We start from the raw sequence: 19944 nt of genomic DNA on the forward strand, positions 1-19944 counted from the left end.
TTGTCATGGAGATGGCCCGAGATGTAATCACATGACCTAAAAGTGGAAGCAAATGGAGACGAGGACGGTCCTCATCCTGGGGATGAAGAAAGTAAAAAGCTAGTGAGCGGATCTTGTGATCAGTATAGCAGTAAGCAAAGGAGTGGAGAGAGCAGGGGCCCACATATCTGACTTTAAGTTCCCAGTGTGGGTCAAACTAAAAAAAAACACTGGATCCTACAATACCCATAATGCAACCAAGAGCATCTTTTAATCATGCAGAATTGGCAAAACATACAGTATATAAAAAAATCCAGAATGCTCAATAATTAAATACTAACAAGCACACAGATGCTGCACTTCAGAGTCAGTATTGATGAACCCAGGTGAGTTCTGATTGGCCAAAATAAAACTCAGTGATTAGTGATTGTTAAGTCTCTTCTCCTCACACACACACACACGCACACACACACTGTACACCTGTTTGTGACACAAGATGAACACATCCCACCAAATGACACATGGTGCACGCTGACAGCGTTTGTTATTGCAATATCCATTTATTGTTCTCGTCACACACATCTTTACAAAACAGAGGGTTTGCTGCAACAGGATCAAAGGAAAACGTGTTTCTCCCTCAGAGTTGCAGATCTGAAAGGAGCTTTTTTTTTTTAAATTTCACGTCAGTCAACCGCAGCGTGTTTGTTCTTTGATGTAAAACATGAGTCGCGGCAGACTTCAGAGGAAAGGAGAGCCGCGGTGTTTGACGGTTTGAACCTGGAGGAGAACGTTATTTTGACCTGAAGAGAAATCGGACTCTTTCTGCACTGCGTTTTCCCTTTTTGGTGCTCGCATCTCATTGGAGCATTCCTTGTGCCGAAGCAGCGCTCACACAGTGAACACCGATTCAGATACCGACCGACTGCAATTGGTCAAGAGTTGCTGAGAATTTTTGCGCGGATGAGAAGCTCGCACTGAAAACACACACATTTACAAGCTGTCAATGTAATGGACTTGATGTTCTGTTTGATTTCCATTAGGATTCGTTTTTAAGGCATTTCTGCTTCATCGGGACACTGAGGGCTGGAAAGCAAACGGGACGGATATGACACGAAGGGACGTCATGCGGCAAAGGTCATGAGTCTGACTCAAATTCACAACTTTGCAGGTGCATGGTATTTGTGCGCTGACTCGCCAGAAGGTCACTGTTTTTATGACGAGTCAAAGTTGAAGACGCTCGGTAGAATCTTTTCCAAGAACAGAGCTTATCGGACGCTGGATAATGTGTGAGGGTCATTCTGCACATACTCTTGATGGCTGTGCTGCACATACAACCACTTGTTGTGGTCGTGGCTCGGTAGAAATGTCAGAACAACAAGGAACTTCCCGGCTCAGAGAGAAGTCCCGAAACTTTTTTTTACGTATAAAAAACATAATAATAATTGTGGACGCGAATGCAATTTTTCCCTTTTTTTTTGTCCCGTTCAGCTCACACAGCCAAATGTAAAAGTCAACAAAGGCAACATTAGGCCAGCTAAGAAAAATACAACATGGATATTAAAGCAGCATTAAGTGATTTTTGGTCAGGACGTGTTAGCTAACGTTATCTTGCGCTAACAAGATTATAAAAGAAATGTGGGGACTCCAGAGACTTCCAACAAAACCACACAGCTTATAGATTACATTTCTTAAAGCGGTTAATCGATACGTTTATTAGCACCAAACGACAGACGGATAAAGTTAGCTGATAGTTGTTGAAAGCGGTGGAGCATTTCGCAGTGCGGAGCGCGGAGACCCGACACGGTGTTCGGACTAACATTAACAAATGGAGCTCGGGTCGGGTTCGGCCTAATTGACGTGGTGCTCAAGGTTCCTTTGACTGAAAATATTGTGTAAAAATACATACAAATTATGAGTTTGTTAATTTCGTCACCGAGCTGTAAACATGGCAACAACAGTTGCGTGACAGGGTGACACAGTGCTTTAGGTTACTACTCTCTCAGACCCGAGACTGGTTCGGACAGAAATAGGGCGGCTCGAAACGCACTCTTATTTAGTAGCTAAAGAGCCAGATATTGCTCTCATAAGTTGGTGGGACCGGAGTATAGAAACATGACTCCAAAAGAACGCTCATGTTGCTCCGTGTCTGCTGGACGTGCTGCGTTCACAGCTTGACTCACTTAGTGCTGCTTTGACTTGTCGCATCACCGTTAGCTCACCGTATGCTAGCTTCGTCAACTTTTACGTTGGGCCGTCTGCTGAACACGAGACCGCGAACGCGTCCGGAGATTTGACATGAAAAGTGGTTCACATCCACCGTTTATGCTCACATGAGAATTCCAAACAGAAAGGGCTTGGAGTTCATAACCTAACGAACACACAGCGTCTTATAGACCGTGACTTTTAACTCGGCCCAGAGGCCAAAGGAGTGAGTCATCCGGTGTTTTGAAACCGCTGTTGGTCCAGAGCAGTTCAGCACCTTCATACGCACGGTTCTCTATCATCGCAATACATACAATACCCCCCCCCCCCCCCCAAAATCTCTAGACTTAGTGTTGGTGATGCTTGTGTAAAAATCCCACTCTCAATACAAAAAAGATTGATGTACAACATCATACAAGCAGGTTTCAATGTTAGAAAGGGGATTAAGGTGTGTGTGTGTGTGTGAGATTGTGCATGTGTGTGCTTTTGAAGGTGTTTGAATACGCATGTGCTCTGTGAAACTGGACTTTACTCTTGTGTGTGTGTGTGTGCGTGTGTGTGTGTCGTCCAGCAGAGGGAAACATTTCACAGCACGCTAAACAGAGGTTGTAAAAAAAGATGTGTGGGGAGAAGGGTGAATGAAAAAAAACAAACAAAAACATGGATTTCAGGGAGTGTGCAAATCAAAGTCAGCAAAACTGTCACGCCACATGGAGCGTTCACTGCAACCACACCGTATGTACATGTCAATAAATAAATCTGTTGATAAAATCTCAGAAATGAATCACAATAGTTACACGACTCGGCCAGTTCGTCGCATCGTCTTTTACCAGGATTCGGCTAGAAAGAAAACTCCAGTTCAGTGTGAGCGATGCCGTGCGAGAGATAAAAAAAAAAGGTCTGTTGGCATTACAGGAAGTGTTTTGTATGAAAGCTCCTCGTCTCAGAAGAATACAAAACTGAACAAATATTTGCTCCCGAATGTGATGCACTTTATATGCCAACCTGCAGTTGGGAGCTCGGCTTTGTCTTATCAAATGTGTTTGCATTTCCCATCAGTTTTCTTTCTTTTTTCTTTTTTTTTGGGCAAAGCTGCAACCATCTGAGAGAAGAAGAAGAAAAAAAGAAGAAAATAGCCAAGTGACGATCTTGTCTGTACTTTCATCCTGTTTGCTATTGTCTGGTGCTTCTGCTGAGAGATATGAAATGGATTCTTTGATCTGTGTAAATCGCATGCGCATCTGACAAGGGCACTGCTACTCACACTACTGTGCGAGTGTGTTTGTGTGTGTGCGTGTGTGTGTGTGTGTATATGGCTTGCTAAAAGGATGTAGGGTATTTTTGTTTTGAAGGGTTTAAATCTCAGCAGCACGCGCATCCTTCAGAGGGCTTCTTTGGTCCAACACGTCCCCTCCTGACAGCAGACGGCGAAGTCACACGGGGAGTTCCCCGTCACGTTTAGCCTCCTTCGAACGGGCGAGACCTCGTTCATGATGTTTAAAAAAAAAAGCAGTGGACATTCTCAGTAGTCACGGTTTGAAGTGTTTTTCCTTTAAGAGAGCACGCCACTGAAGACGAAAGCGAGCGTCACACAACCGAGAAAAGACTTATACAAAATGAAAAAAAAGGAAGCTGTTCCTGACTCTGTGCTGAATGTCTAGCAGAGAGAAAAGTCTTTGAAGAGTTTGCCTATCGGTTCCCCGGGGGTTTGAGAGGGCAGCAGGATGGTGTGTGTGTGTGTGCTGGATCGCGTGAGAGGTCTAGACCTGCGTGGAGTAGGAGCGGTGCAGCGTCGCGTACCGCCCGGCCGGATGGGCGGCGCAGCGCGGCGAGTGCTGCTCCGGCTGGTCTAGACTTCGCTGGAAATGGAGCGAGACGGTATGAGGACATCGGGGGTGGCGGGGAACCGATAGGGCTGATGGTCATGTGACATCGGTGAACGGAGATCCACGCGGAGTCTGCAGGGGAAAGAGAGGAGTGAGAAAGAGAGAGAGAGGGAGAGGATGGGGGCAGAGAGAGAAAAGTGAAGAAAAGAATAATCAAGAGTGATGCGCTTGATGAGGAGGAAGAGGAGGAGTAGGTAGGGGAGTTGGGGGAACACAGGCGAAACCGAGCAGGAAACAGAAATAAGGCAACAGATGACGGAGATAGTGTGGGGGGGTGGCGATGGCGGGCGGAAAGAAGGGTTCAAGGTTGGTTAGAATGGTTGGACGTAGGCGTTGTAAGGTGGGCAGGAGGAGAGCGCAGGATGCTGGAGGGAGAGTGAGGGACAAGGGAGCAGATTGAGAGGAAAGAGGCAAGGTGGGAGACAGAGGAAAAGAGGCAGTCAGGTGAGGGTTAGTGACGGAGACAGACCACAGAGGACGCAAGACATTTCCCTAAACACTCGCCAGATGAAATCTTTTTAGGAGACGCGCACCGTCGAAATGTCGAGGGGGACCCTTGAGCTTTTTTACATTTGCTTTACATCCGAATGGGAGATTAAAACCTTGAGTGTGTCAGCCAAACTGCTGAGTCACCCCAAAGAGATAAGTGACTCTCTAAATCCCCGATAAGATGGAAATGTGTAACAGCGTGGAGTTTAGCAGCGAGGCAGCGCCTCTTTTACGACGTAAAACATCTTTGTTCTGTCTGAAATTAAACCGCGGCTCATTTCACACCTTTAGAACAAATGTTATCGGCCTACGACAAGGCTCGGAGATTTAGAGGATTCACCTGGGTGCTTTCTTTGGTACTGGGGGTGCAGGTGGGACTTGGAGCATGCATGTTTGGGGATTTGATCTGGGGTTTTTCTTGGGGGGGGGGAACGAATTCAAGGTAAGAGACAAGGGGTGTGCATCTCAGCCCCTCTTTAATGAGCGCAGGCGTGCCTCGCACCCACCCCCGCCCCTTACCTGAGGGCCACTTAACTTTTCGAGTGGACTCTCCACACAGGGCAGCGTCACCATCTGCATGCCCAGCACGGACTCGGGGCGCTGGGGGCGCAGCGGGGGAGGGCTTGGCAGCATCTGCTGGAAGTTGTTGATCACGCAGGTCACCTGGAAGAGACAGAGGCCAGGCGAGAGGGGGGGGAGAAGAAAAGAGAGATGTGGTGAGATTTGACCCCTTCGCTAAACCCTCACTGGGATGGTCCAATCATAGCTCAGTGAAATCTATTGGACTCTTCAGGGGGTAAAAACTGGTGTCTCAAGAATTAGAGTCTTGTTTATTTTTGCCGAAAGCAAAAAGCATATGCAAACGTCAGCTGCACACATTAGCATGTCCAGCTAGTTGTGCTAAAATACTTGTTAAATCAGAGGGTCGGCGGTTCGATCCCCGGCTCCGGCTCTGCTAGTCGCATGTCGATGTGTCCTTGAGCAAGACACTTAACCCTAAAATTGCTCCTGTAGCTGTGCCTACGGTGTAGAAGCGTGATAGAATCTGAATTGTAAGTCGCTTTGGATAAAAGCGTCTGCTAAAATGACTGCAAAAAAAACATGTAATTAAGAACGGGAACATCCACCCCATGGGGGCCAAGATGATAATATATCAGAATTTATAATCAAAATATGGGCTTCGTCTTACTCGTTATTTAGTTTAAGGGACGATAACACTCCGGAAAATCCGGCTAAAGATGTACAACAATTTAATTGTATTCATACTGTACTCTAATATGAGGGCTAACTTATTCTTCCCTTTTGTTTCCGTCTACATCAAACTGGAGACCAGCTGTTTAAAAACGGCTAAGAATTGCGAGTGGTAAACCTGCCACGGATAATGACTTCCTGTCCGGTCTAGGCGCTCACCAAAAACACAGCGATGGCTCCGCCGGTGAAGAATCCCGCCAGGACGTCGGCCCAGTGGTTGCGGTACTCGGCCACCCTGACCACGCCTACCAGCATGGCCAGGCAGAGCAGGGTGAGGCTGATGGTGGGCTTGGTCAGCCGCGTGCCTTTGGTCTTGAACACCAGCGTCACGTACATCTGCAGAGAGGCACACGGCAGGACATATGCGTCGTTATAACCTCATTGGATTTTTCAAAAGCAAAGAAAACTAACTTATTCTTCTTGACTGGACACAAATGGAATTTTGAGAGAAATTGCTTATGAAGTAAACACAAAGATGAGGGTGGATACTGGAGACACTTTTTGATCTAGCTGGCACGAATAAAGGTAAAGAAGTGTTCCTCACGATTTGAAAATGTTTCAACATTAGCAAAGTCAATACTTCAATAGTCTTTATGACTTCAGTTCATTAACATAATGAGGTTTGGTATCAAACCTCATTATGGTATCAAATTTGGTATCGATCTGCTTCACTAACACTCAACATTGCTGGATTCTCAGCAAGAAAAGTTTTGCACTTCAATCCCATAGAATAAAGTGAAAACGTGAAAACATCGGTGCGGGATTAGCCCTCAGAAGCGCAAAGCATCACCTCCAGCGGGCTCCAACCTACCACTGTGTACACGGCAGAGTAGACACTCAGCGCCGCGTCCTTGGACGGGAAGGATTTTCGCGCGGACATGACGATCAGCGGGTTGCCTGTGCAGGCGCGCCGCTCCGCGATGTACTGCATGGTGGACTGGCAGCCCAGCGCAGTGTAGTTTGGCCGGCAGGCGGACAGGAAGTGGGGCGTCTGGTTTCCTGTCACCACCTGGCCAGCGTTGACGAAGATGGTGGTGGTGAACAGGCCGAAGGCGTAGACACCTGGGCCAGGAGACGAGCGCCGATGGAGGGTTGAAGGAGATGAAGAAAAGCAAGTTAGATGTTTGAAAGATTTCAAGACATGTTAACAGCGCTGCGAGATAAAACTTTTCCCTTCCTGAAATAGCCCCAACACATTATTATCAGCTGAGGTGTGAAATCGCAAGAAGAAGCTTCCACCTCAGCTGAAATTAGCAGGCTGCTTAATATTCACAAGTGTCTTCTTGCCGTGATCCTGAATATCTCACCTCATCCAATCGTCCAATTAACAGCTACAAGCACAAGTTCTGGTTGACAAACTCTCAAGTGTAGCAGGTCACGTTCTGATAACCTTTTTCTTCCATGTTGTTTTGATCTGTTTGATTTCGCCTCTCGCTCTCCCTGTGAAAAAACCTGACACCTAGACGGCAGAGTGCCCTTTCCTTGCCTGTAAAGAGCAGAAGGGGGCTGAGTGATACAAAACAGCGTGTTCACCTAGAAAGCGTATCATGCGTCTCAGCAGGGGGTTGAAGTAGCAGCAGTCTGCAGTGACAATGGTCTTCTCCTGGGTTCCCTCTGCTTTGGTGAAGAAGGCGCACAGCTCTCCGACAAGAATCTGCGCACACAAAAGAAAACACAGAACTGCCGGTTTAAAAACTTTAGTGTTGTTTTTCTTTACATGCACAGAATAGCATTTGTTACATGTTTTAATTTAAAACATAAGGGTGTCAAGATTGTCATTACAAGCGTGTTAGCGTGTTTTGTGCGTTAGCATTTTAGCTCGAAGCATGGATGTATGATGTATGTACAAAGAGCTGCTAGCGCGTCTGAAGACTCTCACTGTTGTTATTACCAATGGTTATTACCAACACATTGCCCAACACTGATATCGGGCTGATGCTGACTTAAATAAGCGGATCAGGTATTGGTTCAAATGGAGCCGATCTTTTCCATTCAATTCCACGTTTCTACATTTGTAAGTTTTGGCCCATTTGTTGCTGCATTAAGAAAAGGTTTACACTTGAATACTATATTCCTGTTCTTTTTGTGTCAATGTAGATTTTTTACTAAATTGCTGGTGTGCGATTTATTATTAATAATACATAATTCAGTAGTTTTATATCTTTGGAAAATAAATTAAATGCTATCAAATATTCTGCACAGGTAGCTCACACAAGGGAGGAGGACAATAAACTCAGAGTTGTAACATAACACAGCTGTACACAGAGGAATCATTTTGACCACTAGCTGCACTCACTCTGTGCATTACTAATGATCTCAGGGCAAACAAATCTAATTAGACTTAATCATCATCTGTTTTATTAAGCATGGGCTCCCTGCTTGTGGCCGCATGGAGATGTAAACTCACTGCGGTCTAGAGCTAAAATAGCAGCTGCTGTTGTTGGATATTGGCAGTTTTGGTCAGACGACTGTGCTCAATCCACTCCCTGTGAGTCTGAACAGCGGCGCCTCTGCAGACTGATGACCCCTTAATGGACTCATCTGTACGACAGCCTACAGAACTCAGAGAAGCTGGCACGGACTAAAACACAGCTCCCTAAATGAATAACTATCTACCATAGAGAAATGCGCTTCATCTTAAATCATCCCAACAGTTTCCGTGCTCTGCTGAGGCAGTAGTGGGATCCACTTAAACGCTGACTCGATCCCAGAAAAACTCATAAACCTTGTTCTTCCTCTTTCCACATTTGACATAAACCCCCATTTACCCCCCCCCCCCCGCGGTGACGGTGGGCGATGCACTGGTGTCTGAGGAAAGCAGGAGAAAGTGAAAGAACTACTGGACAGAAAGAGAATCGGAGAAAGACGGAGCCAAAGAGATTCAAATGATCACGTTTCAGCCAAGGCTTGTGCTACTGGGCTTTTTTTCCGAGCCAAGTCTAATGAGGTAATAACATGCAGGGGCCCAGTCGGTGCAGCAGTGACTGTGAAGTGCGTGCCCGGCCGAGTGCCTTCTTTCATTAGCGAAACACAACCCTACTGGGTGCTCCATGGCAACCCTCCAAACACTAGTACGAGCATGAAATCAAAGCGGAGGGCGTTTAATCAGCAGCTTCAAATCAGAGGTGTAAGGGGGCACCGTCGCACTGTGGACAAACGTTTGTGGGCCAATTAAAGACGGCATAGCGGCCGTTTCCATGGGGACTGTGGAGGGTTTAAGCATGTGTACACCACACGATGTGATATAATGGTACTGTGCCGTCGCTAGTGGACGAGTGCTCTTGAACGCTTTGCCTCGGGCCGAGCTGTAACGTGGTGTCTGTTTGGCCTCGGTGCCCTTTTTGTCCAATGTGAATGCTCATTCTGTGAATGTTTGTTTGGCCTCTTGAGACGGTCAATCATAAGGTCCCTCCATAGAAATAGAATAGAAGTAGAACGCCTTTTAAACTGTTTGCCGTGGTCATTTGACTAGTACAAAAGAAAATGTTTGTTGATATGGCGACAAAAACATGTCAGTGGGGCCGTTAAGTGTTTGCTGAGAAGAGAGCGAGCAAATGCAGCTCCAGACGGATGGCTGACAAGTTAGTTAGCTAGGTTGCCCTTCTCCAGAACAGTGAGGGGTGAGGCGGAGGGACCATAGACTGGGTATAAGAAGTGGACTTAATCATTGTGATGTCACCCACTGGTTTGTCGTTTTGAAGCCTCAAGTTTGGCGATTTTGCCGCTGCCAAATTATACTAAATGTACTAAGTGAACATCATGCTGTATTGAAGAAGACTTAAAACTAGAGATTGAGACCATAAACTCATGTTTACTGAGGTAATAAATCCAGTAAGAAGTTTTTCTCATAGACTTCTATACAATACTACAACTTTTTGCAACCGGAGGAGTCGCCCCCTGATGGTCAGTAGAGATAATGCAAGTTTTAAGACACTTCCACATCGGCTTTACTCGGCAGAACCGGAGGTTGCCGCCTGTGTTAGACCCAGCGCTGCTGCTGGACATCAGCCCGCTGTTGGCAAGCTAGCTAGCTAGCCAGCGTTCCGCTAGTTAACTAGCTGGCTAGTTGGCTTGCTAATTCCACCATGCTTTAATTGGTTAGAGAAAATGTGGCGAACAAGGTTGACGCCCATCTGGCGATAGCAATGTGCTTTTCTACGCTGTGACAAGAGTGAGTGGATGAAGCATTACATTGTTTTTACTCATTTACTCTGGTGCTCTTCGCTTTGTAACGCAACTACTCCACTGCTCGTTTTAGTCAGTACTGCAAAACCTCACCTCAAAGACTTTCCTTCTTGCCGCAAGTCGGTTTAGTTTACTGTATCTGTAAGTTAGCTCGCTACAATGGTCGCAATTTCCACAATACACATAAAAATGGCCATCGCTCTGACTATCCTGTTTTGTTGATTTGAATGGGAAGGTTCGTTCTACTATTTTATTTATATATCAGGTTTCAAAATCAACACACCCTTATTGGACATAAGTCATTAGGCATGAAAAAGCTTGAAAAAGCAAGAAAATGACTAATCGACTAAAGAAACCGTAGTCGACTAAGACTAAAAACGGCCGATTAGTCGACTGATCGACTGGAATAAGAGCGGTTAATGACCGTCATGATGTTTGTGGATAAATAAGATGACCACGTTGTGTGCTTGTGATCCATATCCAGTATTGCGGAGTTATGTAAATACCGATGATTTTGTTTGTATGCTCAATTTAAGCTCCAAGTTTTGAAAAATGAAAGGATTTGATCGAAAAAAAATGAATTCTGATACTTTCCTAACACACTACCCCCCCATCACATCTGAAGCCAAACTCTTAAAGATAAGCGTGCGAGAGATTAAGTGGAAGAGTGAGAGCATGAACACACAATAGAAGAGTTGAAGAGCAAAGAAAGAAAAAGGAAGAGAGAAACAGTCAGAGCAGAGATGAGGTTGGGGGGAGGGGGGGGGGGAATACTGCAAGAATGAATTATTCATGTGTGGATGGCATCCATGTGAATCATGTAGCGCATTATTTCAACCAACATTCCCTAAATTCTCTCTCTCTCTCTCTCGGGCTCCCTGCCTCCGCCAAGGATTCGTAGTTAAATATGACGCGCTTGTCGCTGCGGTTCAGGGACGAGCGGATTATAATCCCTTGAAATTAAGCGTCCAGTCCACAGTCCGACGACGCAGGACGACGAGATGACTTCTAGAAAATAGCAAGATGAGTTTAAAGATTGGCGGGGGGAGTGTGGACGAAGACGTGCATTACAAGCGTACTCACATGCATGATTTAGAAGCGGAACAAGAGGAAGGAGTGAAGGAATGAAACATTAACGACGTCACGAGCACAGGGCCCATTCTCTGCTCTGTGCATGTGAGTAATCAGATCTTGATTTGTGTCAGTGGGTATTAGTCAAATGTGAGAGTGCATTCACACTGGCCCTTGTTACGCAACACGCGTCAATTAGAAAACGACCAGGGGGGGGATGTTCCACTCGGATGAGTGAGGAGGGTTGCGGAGATGACAGAGAACGAATAAAAGAGAGCGGGAGTGATGGGATGAACAAGTGGGATTATAACATTAACGAGCTCTTTTTTAAAGTTAACGGTGACTACGTGCGATTTAACACCAGCTTCAGTGGCCATCGTGCGGTAATCAATAAAGCTGCGAGGACTAAATCAAGCGTCTAGGAACGAGCCTGGATGATTGCACATGCACAACATTGCCTCCATCAGCATCCCCCTTCTGCAAATAGCGACTGACTCTGTTCAGCTTGTGTTCGGGATCAAATAAAGCGGGGAAAAAACAATACGTAAAAAACAGAAGTCAACAGATGATGACTGAGTCCTGACGTAAAATGAACCAATGCTGCAAGAAGAAGAAGGAAAAGCAGAAGAATGGTCTACTACTCCATCCACTTTGTAATGCAAGGCAAAGAAAGTGTCATGTGACCATGCCATAAAAGGAAGACACAACCAGATGACAAAGAAATGTGACCAGGAGATCACTACCAACTTCCCCAGTTGATTCCTAACATTAAGACACTTTTTTTGTGTCGGAAAATATTACGCAAGCTAAATATGCAAATGAGGCATCATCTTATTAAATATAGGGTGATATACATATACAGAAATGTGAAAATTGGTTCAAAGTTCAAAATTCTTGTTTCATTTTGTCGACATATTAGAGTCAAAGGTTTCTACAGCGGGAATTTTGGATGTCTCTTTGTATCTTTCCATAAATCTGAAAATGTTGTCAAAAGATATACATTTTTGCCATTTTCTTAGGAAATCAAATGTTCTATGAATCAGGCTATGAATGATATATGAACAAAGCCCTCAGTAAAGACCTTCTATATAGAGAGGAGTGAAACTGGAAGGTTTGGTGTATGTTGACGTTACTGAAGTGGAGATGTCTGGCTTTGGGTCGAAGAAAGAAAAGCTTTTGAGAAATATATATGTAGAATTCCACAAATTTTGAAGACACTACAGATGAATTTTAAAAAGTAACTAATATATATTGACATTGAACTTCCCCATTTGATTACGTACATAGAAACTTGTTTTTTATATAACAAATTATGCAAATTATGCTAACTTTTGCTGAATTTAGGAGAAATCTACAGCTGCAAACAGACAAAGTATTAAAACAAACACCTGAATGTGTATTATGGATCACATTCAGGCTCTGGAGCCGCATGCGGCTCTTCAGCCCCTCTGTTGCGGCTCCCTGAGTCTACATCCACACTAATACGTTTTAAAACGATCTCCGTCCACACGGCGTTTCAGCATCGTTTTCGAGATGATCTCCGTCCAGACTATAACGCCTGAAAACGGGACTATTCACGTACAGCATGCAGGTGGGTGCCGGTGTAAACAGGAAGTAGATTGGTTGCATAGTTAAGTAGTCTTTAAGAATGAAAGGTGGTGCTTGATACTTAAGATCTTCTCTAAAATCTTCCTCTATAAACTCAAACAGACACATTTCGTGGAAAGTTTTAGAAGTTTTATTTTTCACTTAGTTACAGCGCTTCGGGTCTTGCTCTATATCTCTCTCACATATCAAATTTACTTTAATATTAACACTTACACGTAAAGGTTTACTAGATTATGGGTTCACAAAAGTGGTCAACACACGCCTCTCACTCGTTTCCTCGGTTTCGTTGTTGTCTGTTCTCATTCGTAGCTCTGCTGGAGGCTGAAGTCTCTGTCCTACTGGAGAGCAATCAATGTTTTGTTCCTTTATAGTTTATGTGTGTGGACTTCACAATAGTTAAGAAATAATAAGAATAAACAATAATAAGAAAAGGAAAGTCCTCTGTTTTGTGTCCGTCCTCCTCAAAGCCTCTAACTGTGACTTCAGACGTCCGCTCCGTAGGTCTGATAACACCGCTGGACACGCCGCTCACTAATCGCTCCAAAAACAGATGCTTCCTCCGCAGAAATGCTGACTTTAACTGAACAACAGCTGCTAGTAAAGACAACAAGGTCAGTAACGTCTGTACTCAGTTGTCCATGTTAAATGAACCTGGTAGTCGATTGGTAATCAAGGCTATTGTTCTTTGTGATCTTCCGGGAAAGGGTCACGTGATAGGGGTGTGACGACACGTCATGACTGCTAAGAACCAATCAAGTAGTGAACACGTGATCGTTTCCAAATGTATGCGTTTAACATTTTCATTTTATTGTTTGCACAGTGGAAAATCTTCCAAAGGGAACACCACTTATCTTGGAGTTTGAGTTGATACCGTCACTGAAAATAGCAATAAAATGTCAAGAATTGTCTTTATTCTTGTTCTATAATTTCATAAATATAACAAACTATAGTTTTTGTATATATAATATAACTATATATATATATAACTTTATAAGCTGTGATACCAGACACATTTTATTTGGTGGAAAATAGGGCAAAATGGCTCTTTGGATAGTAAAAGTTGCCGACCCCTGCACTAGTCTGAAAGAAGACAAGTTATGGAAGTACAATTCTCCCAAATCTCTGAACTGAGCAGTGCATGTTTTTTCGCCCGTGGCGTCCTCCTCTTAAGGTTAAAGTGTTTATAGCTGTTCCAAACCGCCGCGCTGTAGTGAATGATGAAACTTTAAATGTCAAGAAATACGATCACTCATAAGTAACTGATCGAGCGGTCACGGGCTCCCTATCTCTGACATGGAGTGAAACTAAAGCACGCTGCCTCTCTTGCACCGCACAGGATGAGCCGACCACTCTGCAGCCGTGAGACCTAATGCTTCTGACACCATTGGGCGTTCATGTGTAAAGCACAAAGAGACGCCTCGCTGTCACTAGTATCCCATTATCCGTCGTCATCTTCAGCGGCCTCGATCTCCGCGCGGCGGCGTTTGTGCAAGATTTTTTTTTTTTGGGGGGGGGGCTAATGGACAACGCCGCGCCCATCTGAGCACGTCAGGATCACCGCCATCACCTTTACTCACACGTGGCTCACGCCGGGATTTGTTTTTTAACGGGAGGTCTGAAAAACGAGGACGGCGGCATGCGTTTTCAATCCGCTGACGTGATAGAGAATGACGGCTGAGAGAAGAAAAAGACACACACGATCTCACGGATGGCGGACGGATGGGCGCGCAAACACACGGACGCAAACGCAGATGAGTTTGCGGAAGTTGTCGCGTGATCGCACATCGAAAACCACCGTCTGCTGAGAATCTGTCCTGGTGCCCAAACACTTGTTACTACATTGATATACACTTAGCAGTATAAATGTATTCTTTCTCACAGAAGCAGAAACCTCTTCGTCATTGTGTTGCAGCGTCTCTAATCCCTCGCTTTTTGTCTTTTATTGTTCCTTTCCACTGGGAGGAAAAAGTAGGTTATATTCTTTGTCTTTCCCCTTCCATTTTTATCCAGCTCCGCCGCACACCCAAAATCTGCTGTTACATTCCTTAAAAACTCTCTCTCTCTCTCTCTCTCTCTCTCTCTCTCTCTCTCTCTCTCTCTCATCTCATATTTCTACATCTTTAATCATCTTTTCTGTAATCCTCCTGATCCCGGAGGTGGGTTCACCCTGGTGCCACTGACCACAGGGCCGTCTGACGGATGGACCTGAATCAGAGAGAGGACCAGGGTGGAACACCATGTTCTGAAAGTTCTTGACAAAATGTAGGGAAAAAAATAGCTGCATGAAAATGGGAATTTTTTGCATTAGTGCTTGTGTATTGGTGTGTGTACGTTTTTGAGTGGATGAAGGCTGTTCATCAAGTGGCCCAATCAGACACATAGGCCTCCGTCCTCAAACCAGAGTGCGGAGCAGCATTCAACGGTTGCCACTAAACGTCTCATGCCTCAAACTACCAAGACTACCAAGATTAAAGCGCCAACTCTTTAATAATATTCTGCAGAGGACTTTTGTGAGTGTGAGTGAAACACAGCTACACACAGAACACCACAGATTTGGTTCAGTGGCCAAATGCAAAGATCTATGAATAGAGGGTGGTGAGCTGCCCCCCCGTTGTGAATGCTGATTGGGCACTCTGGCATTCGTCAGAGATCTTCTAGGTGCTGAGTGAAGCGTGGCACTCCATCGGCCAAGCAGGACCCCTGAGGTGTCCCTCCTCTCTGCCTAACTGAAAAAAAATGGATCAAAGCTAAGAAGCAGAAATGACAGCCGTTGTTCGGTCTAATCGCATTTCACAGGAATGGAGTTTTGACCGAAGCCGCTAGATAGGCAAGAGGACGGCACAAACCCACACTCTCTGCTAATGTCTATCTCTCTCGCTCCACTGTGTAGCCAATCAGGGCGATGCGACACCCGCCTCGGGCCCACTGGGAATATGGTACACGGAGCAGGCAGCTCCACTGTGAACGCAACTACAGAGGGAGTGAAATAACTGGTTAAAGCTAGGGTAGGTGATTTATTTGAGATGCATTTTATTTTATTTTTGTTTAAATGTTCTTTACATCCCGTCAGCTGTTGATAAATAAAACGCCCCGACAGAAAAGAAAATCTGGTATCTGTGGCTGTCGCAGGCCTGCTCATAAGCTCATCCAATCACACTGGCTCGTGCACTCGTTGGCTAGCTAGCCAGGAGTAAATTACTGCATCAAACTCAATTTTTCTATGAAAATCTTCCCAAAACTAGCATGCTAGCTTGACAGCTGTGACTGCTAGCAACAACAATGTTCGTTGTTTACGTTCATTAAGATAATGTTAAGTGTTTTATTACATGTCAGACATGAGGAAGCTGTATACGGTTACCGACGATGACGATGTCGCGCTCTCGTGGACTCGTCAGTCAGGCAGTGCGCGTTCTTGTGTTTTGGGGGAGTGGCTTTGGAGGGAGGCCTAGAGGGAGGGGCACTGATTGTTTTTTTTTCGGTTCCATACTTTCAAAAACTAGCTAACTCTTTCTGGTTCCTCCAAAGTTGCCTACACACCAGCTTTAAGGTGACCGGAAAAAAAAGAAAATGTGAGGGAACAAGGAGATGATGCAAATGTAAAAATGGTGTGATGATTCAATAATACGCTGGCTCGGGTGGGGTGATTACTATTGGGAGCAGTTAGATCAGAGCTGTGATTGTGTCCCAGGCAGAGTGGGAGCTGAGCAGACTGTGGTGAATTACTCCATCAGCACCACAGATAGGCAGAGCAGATAAAGCCACTTTAACGTGCGGTGAAGAAAACAACACGTACCTCTTCCTCTCCATGAATAGAAAGCCTATCGTTTTCTCTCCGAGCCGTGATTTCATCTCGTCCCTGTTAATTTCGTGATGGGCTGCGAGCCTGCTTCGTACATTTATTCTCTCCAGTAACGCAACTTTTACCTCGCAGTAGCGGAACAGTTTTCCTCATTTCCCTTTCCACCGCAGAATTGAGAACAGAAGTCAAGGGGCAGAAAGTCGTCACCCACGGCCTCCACCGTCGCAGCAAGGAGCCCACCCCGCCATCTGTCTCATTAACCTGGGTCAGCGGCGTGCTGGCCTAGATGTGAGCGTAGGGCTGCGTTTTGGAAAAGGGAGATATGGCATGCAGTGAAGTCAAATCAACAGCAAAGAGGATTGGAAGGCTTAACAGAGAGTGAGAGACGGACAGACAAACAGAAAGGCATTGATCCGTGTCTGTGTGGTTGTGCGTGAATGTGAGAGTTTTCTGTTGAGGCCGGTGTGAGGTCATGGTGGCTGTGGGTGAGGCACAGCACAGTTTAATGTTAGTCCACTGACATTAGGGCTGAGGATGTGAGGACGCTGACAGGACACCTCTGTGACAGCCAGTTAAATGTGTACAGGAAGCTCTGAGGTTAAAGAAAGGACAAATACAACAAAACAACACATTTCAGACTTACTGACTGTTGGTCATGGTTAAATACTCAAGACATGGGTGTTCTAATATTACAGAACATATTCTAATTACTGTATTCCTGTAAATATAAAACTATACACAATGTCATAATGGCATCATTCAAGGTGGTAAACAGTGTTCAAACTTGGTGGCATGAGTTTCAGAGAGAGAATGTTTTGTTTGCTGACTGAATGAATTGCTGTTTAACTTAATACATATTTTGCCTGTTATTTGCAGCGCTACTTATTAATCTAGATTGTTTTGGTGTGAGGCGGCTAGTTTTGGAGATATCAGCTGTAGAGATGTCTGCCTTCTCTCCATTGTAATACAACTAAATGGCACTCGGCTCAAAGCGCATAAAGAATACATTAAGTTGAATTTCATGTAGGAATTGAAACTGAAGCATATAGTCATATGATATTGGACAGAAGACAAACAACTCTGACATCAAAACAATCTAGATTGATAAATAGCAATACAGGCGAGAGGAAAAATGTGTATTTTTGATTTGGGGGGAGAACTATGCCTTTAAATTCACAAAGGACAACCTCTTAGGGGGCTGTCGTTGATGCCAACATAGACATTAACTTGCCAGTTAGCAAGCTTGTTAGCTTGGCCGCTAACGCAGACAAGAAGTTCATAATTTTTTGTGAATGTAAATACTTCTGTCATCTGCAAACAATTGCTTTTTTCAGGATAACTAAGAGTGGAGACGCAAGAGATATTTACTTAGTGTAGCACATTTTTGCTGAGATTAAACTGTGACGAAGAAAAGCAGAATTTTGTTCTAAGAGTGCTAGAAGTAACTCAATATCTACTGCTAGTTTACTGTAGTAATGCTGCTGTAACCCTTTATATATTATTCTCACATGTGCCAGGCTGAAATATGCATATTCCCTTTTGTTGCTGAGCGTTAGGTGAGAAGATTGATACCCCTCTATATGTCAATATGAACAACCTGGTTAGCCCAGCTTAGCATAACGACTGGAAAAGGCTAGCTTGGCTCGGTAGTGCCACATTTACACAAGGATGTAGTGTGGGCTTCACCTAGAATTGAACTGGATGTGCTGACATTTTTATTTATTTAATAAGATGGGTATGCATTTCTCACTGTGTATGCCTTTTATCTCAGTATGATTTATCTTTGTTGCCCGAGGAAAAGAGCAGGAAGTGAGAATGTCTTCCTGTGCGGTTGTACTTTGATTTGATTGATCCCTCCAGCCACAGATTGTGGAGCAGGAAAGCTGAGGAGCTCCGATCGATTCACAGAAGACAAGTGTTAATTGGAGAGTGAGACAAACAACAGGTGTGAGGAGAGGTCAGGGAGGGCAAGGCCGTAAAGCGTCAGAAAAGAAAGAGGAGGTGTTGATGAGCGTGGAGACTAAACCAGAGATGAAGGAAGAGGTAAACCCGAGTAAAGATGAAGCGCTAACGGACCGAAGTCGGGTGAATACGGCAGATTTCCAACCGAAGAAAAGAAAGCAAGGACTAAACAGATGAGGCTAAAATTGCACAGGCGAAAGGAGGAACGGTTATGAATAGAACATGAAGTCAAAAAGGTCAGTGTGGATGAGATGCAACGGCGTGAGGAACGGGGAAGGTTGTGGAGAGGACACGTAACCGAGGTTAAGAGAGCGAGAAAGAAAAAAAAAGGAAAAGAAAGAAAACTGATCAAAGGAGGGATTTATAGAGGAGCATGAACACACATTTGCGAACGCACTGTCAGATTGAATCTGTGCGAGATAAGTTAATTCATCCTGAATTTAACTGGCTTAACAAGCTCCATTAGGCAAACTTTCAAGATGTCCTCAAAACGAACCAGTGTGTGTTTGTGTGGAGAATTTTCTGCAGCAGTTCCCTCAGGGTGAAATCTGGGGAATCTGCGAATCCAAAAATAGGATAATTAAGTGCAGTTTTTTCTCATGTGACTTGTTTTTATGGTTCAGGTAAATTCATCATCATCAAAAGCTTGAGATTTTGCCCATTCCTTGTTGTATTTCAGGAAATAACCAAATCCAAAAAGGATGCCTGCAAATTATAACCGCTTACACAATAATCACCGAAAGGAAAAAACATTTACCGTTGCTTTTTGTTTCTTTCCATCTGCTCCTCAACCCCACCTTATAAAAGATTCACCTTTCAACGCGAGTCAGCCGGGAACGATGGAAAGTCCGACCGACCTTTGGAGCTAATGTTAGCTTAATTAGCTAGCTGGCGAGCTACAGCTGATAAAATCAGAGGTCATCACTTCAGCCGGCAAAATCAAGGAATCGAATGAGACGCTGCTTGTGTTGATAATCGAACACCCGTTGTTTCAAACAGGACTCTAACAGGACGCTCGACAGGCTTGGTAACCAACACATAGCACAAATGTGACTAACAGACGGAGGTGGGAAGATGTCAGGTCCCTCCTCTTCTGTTTCGCTCCCGGAGCGGTGGATCGGCTCCTCGTGCTCGAACTTCAGAAGGTGACTGATTTTAATTAGATGTCGGGGCCCTACTGGGAGCTGTCAGGGAGCCATGGAGTGCGGGACTGTGGCGCTGACCCAAATATGAGTCTGGTGGACCGGTTACCTACAGCGACTCGGACAGGCGGGGTCCTCCCTAAAACGCCACAACTCCTTTTTGTATTAGAGGCGGTGTGGCCTTTGTGCCGTGAGCTGGATAAAAAAAGAGATCCGGTTCCTCGAGGGAACCAGGAGGCACGTGGCAGAGCACATTTTGAAACAGACTGGTGCTATCGCAGGGAGTTACTGCTGCGATTTACTGCTGCGATTTACCTTGCTGCCACACACACACACACACACACACACACACACACACACACACACACAC

At 44.9% G+C, this 19944-nt stretch overlaps 1 protein-coding gene across 6 annotated transcripts in view; it reads right to left on the minus strand.

The window, feature by feature from the left end:
- Positions 1-519: 519 nt before the first annotated feature.
- The window catches only part of plppr2a (phospholipid phosphatase related 2a), a 57032-nt gene continuing 37607 nt past the window's right edge, over positions 520-19944 (minus strand). For 4 of the 6 annotated variants that reach the window (XM_031870893.1, XM_031870891.1, XM_031870892.1 and 1 more), the window contains 5 exons: positions 7341-7461; positions 6619-6869; positions 5967-6143; positions 5092-5219; positions 520-4139 (listed from right to left, as the gene is read on the minus strand). In XM_031870893.1, coding sequence (XP_031726753.1) covers positions 4031-4139; positions 5092-5219; positions 5967-6143; positions 6619-6869; positions 7341-7461 — 786 coding nt within the window. In that variant the 3' untranslated portion in view covers positions 520-4030. Of the gene's footprint in view, positions 4433-5075; positions 5220-5966; positions 6144-6618; positions 6870-7340; positions 7462-19944 lie in introns of all 6 variants that reach the window. The other 2 variants (XM_031870895.1, XM_031870894.1) reach the window with 2 other exon arrangements.

The sequence above is a fragment of the Anarrhichthys ocellatus genome, unplaced genomic scaffold (assembly GCF_004355925.1).
Source record: "Anarrhichthys ocellatus isolate YVR2014 unplaced genomic scaffold, GSC_Weel_1.0 scaffold55, whole genome shotgun sequence".
NCBI classification, from domain to species: Eukaryota; Metazoa; Chordata; class Actinopteri; order Perciformes; family Anarhichadidae; genus Anarrhichthys; species Anarrhichthys ocellatus.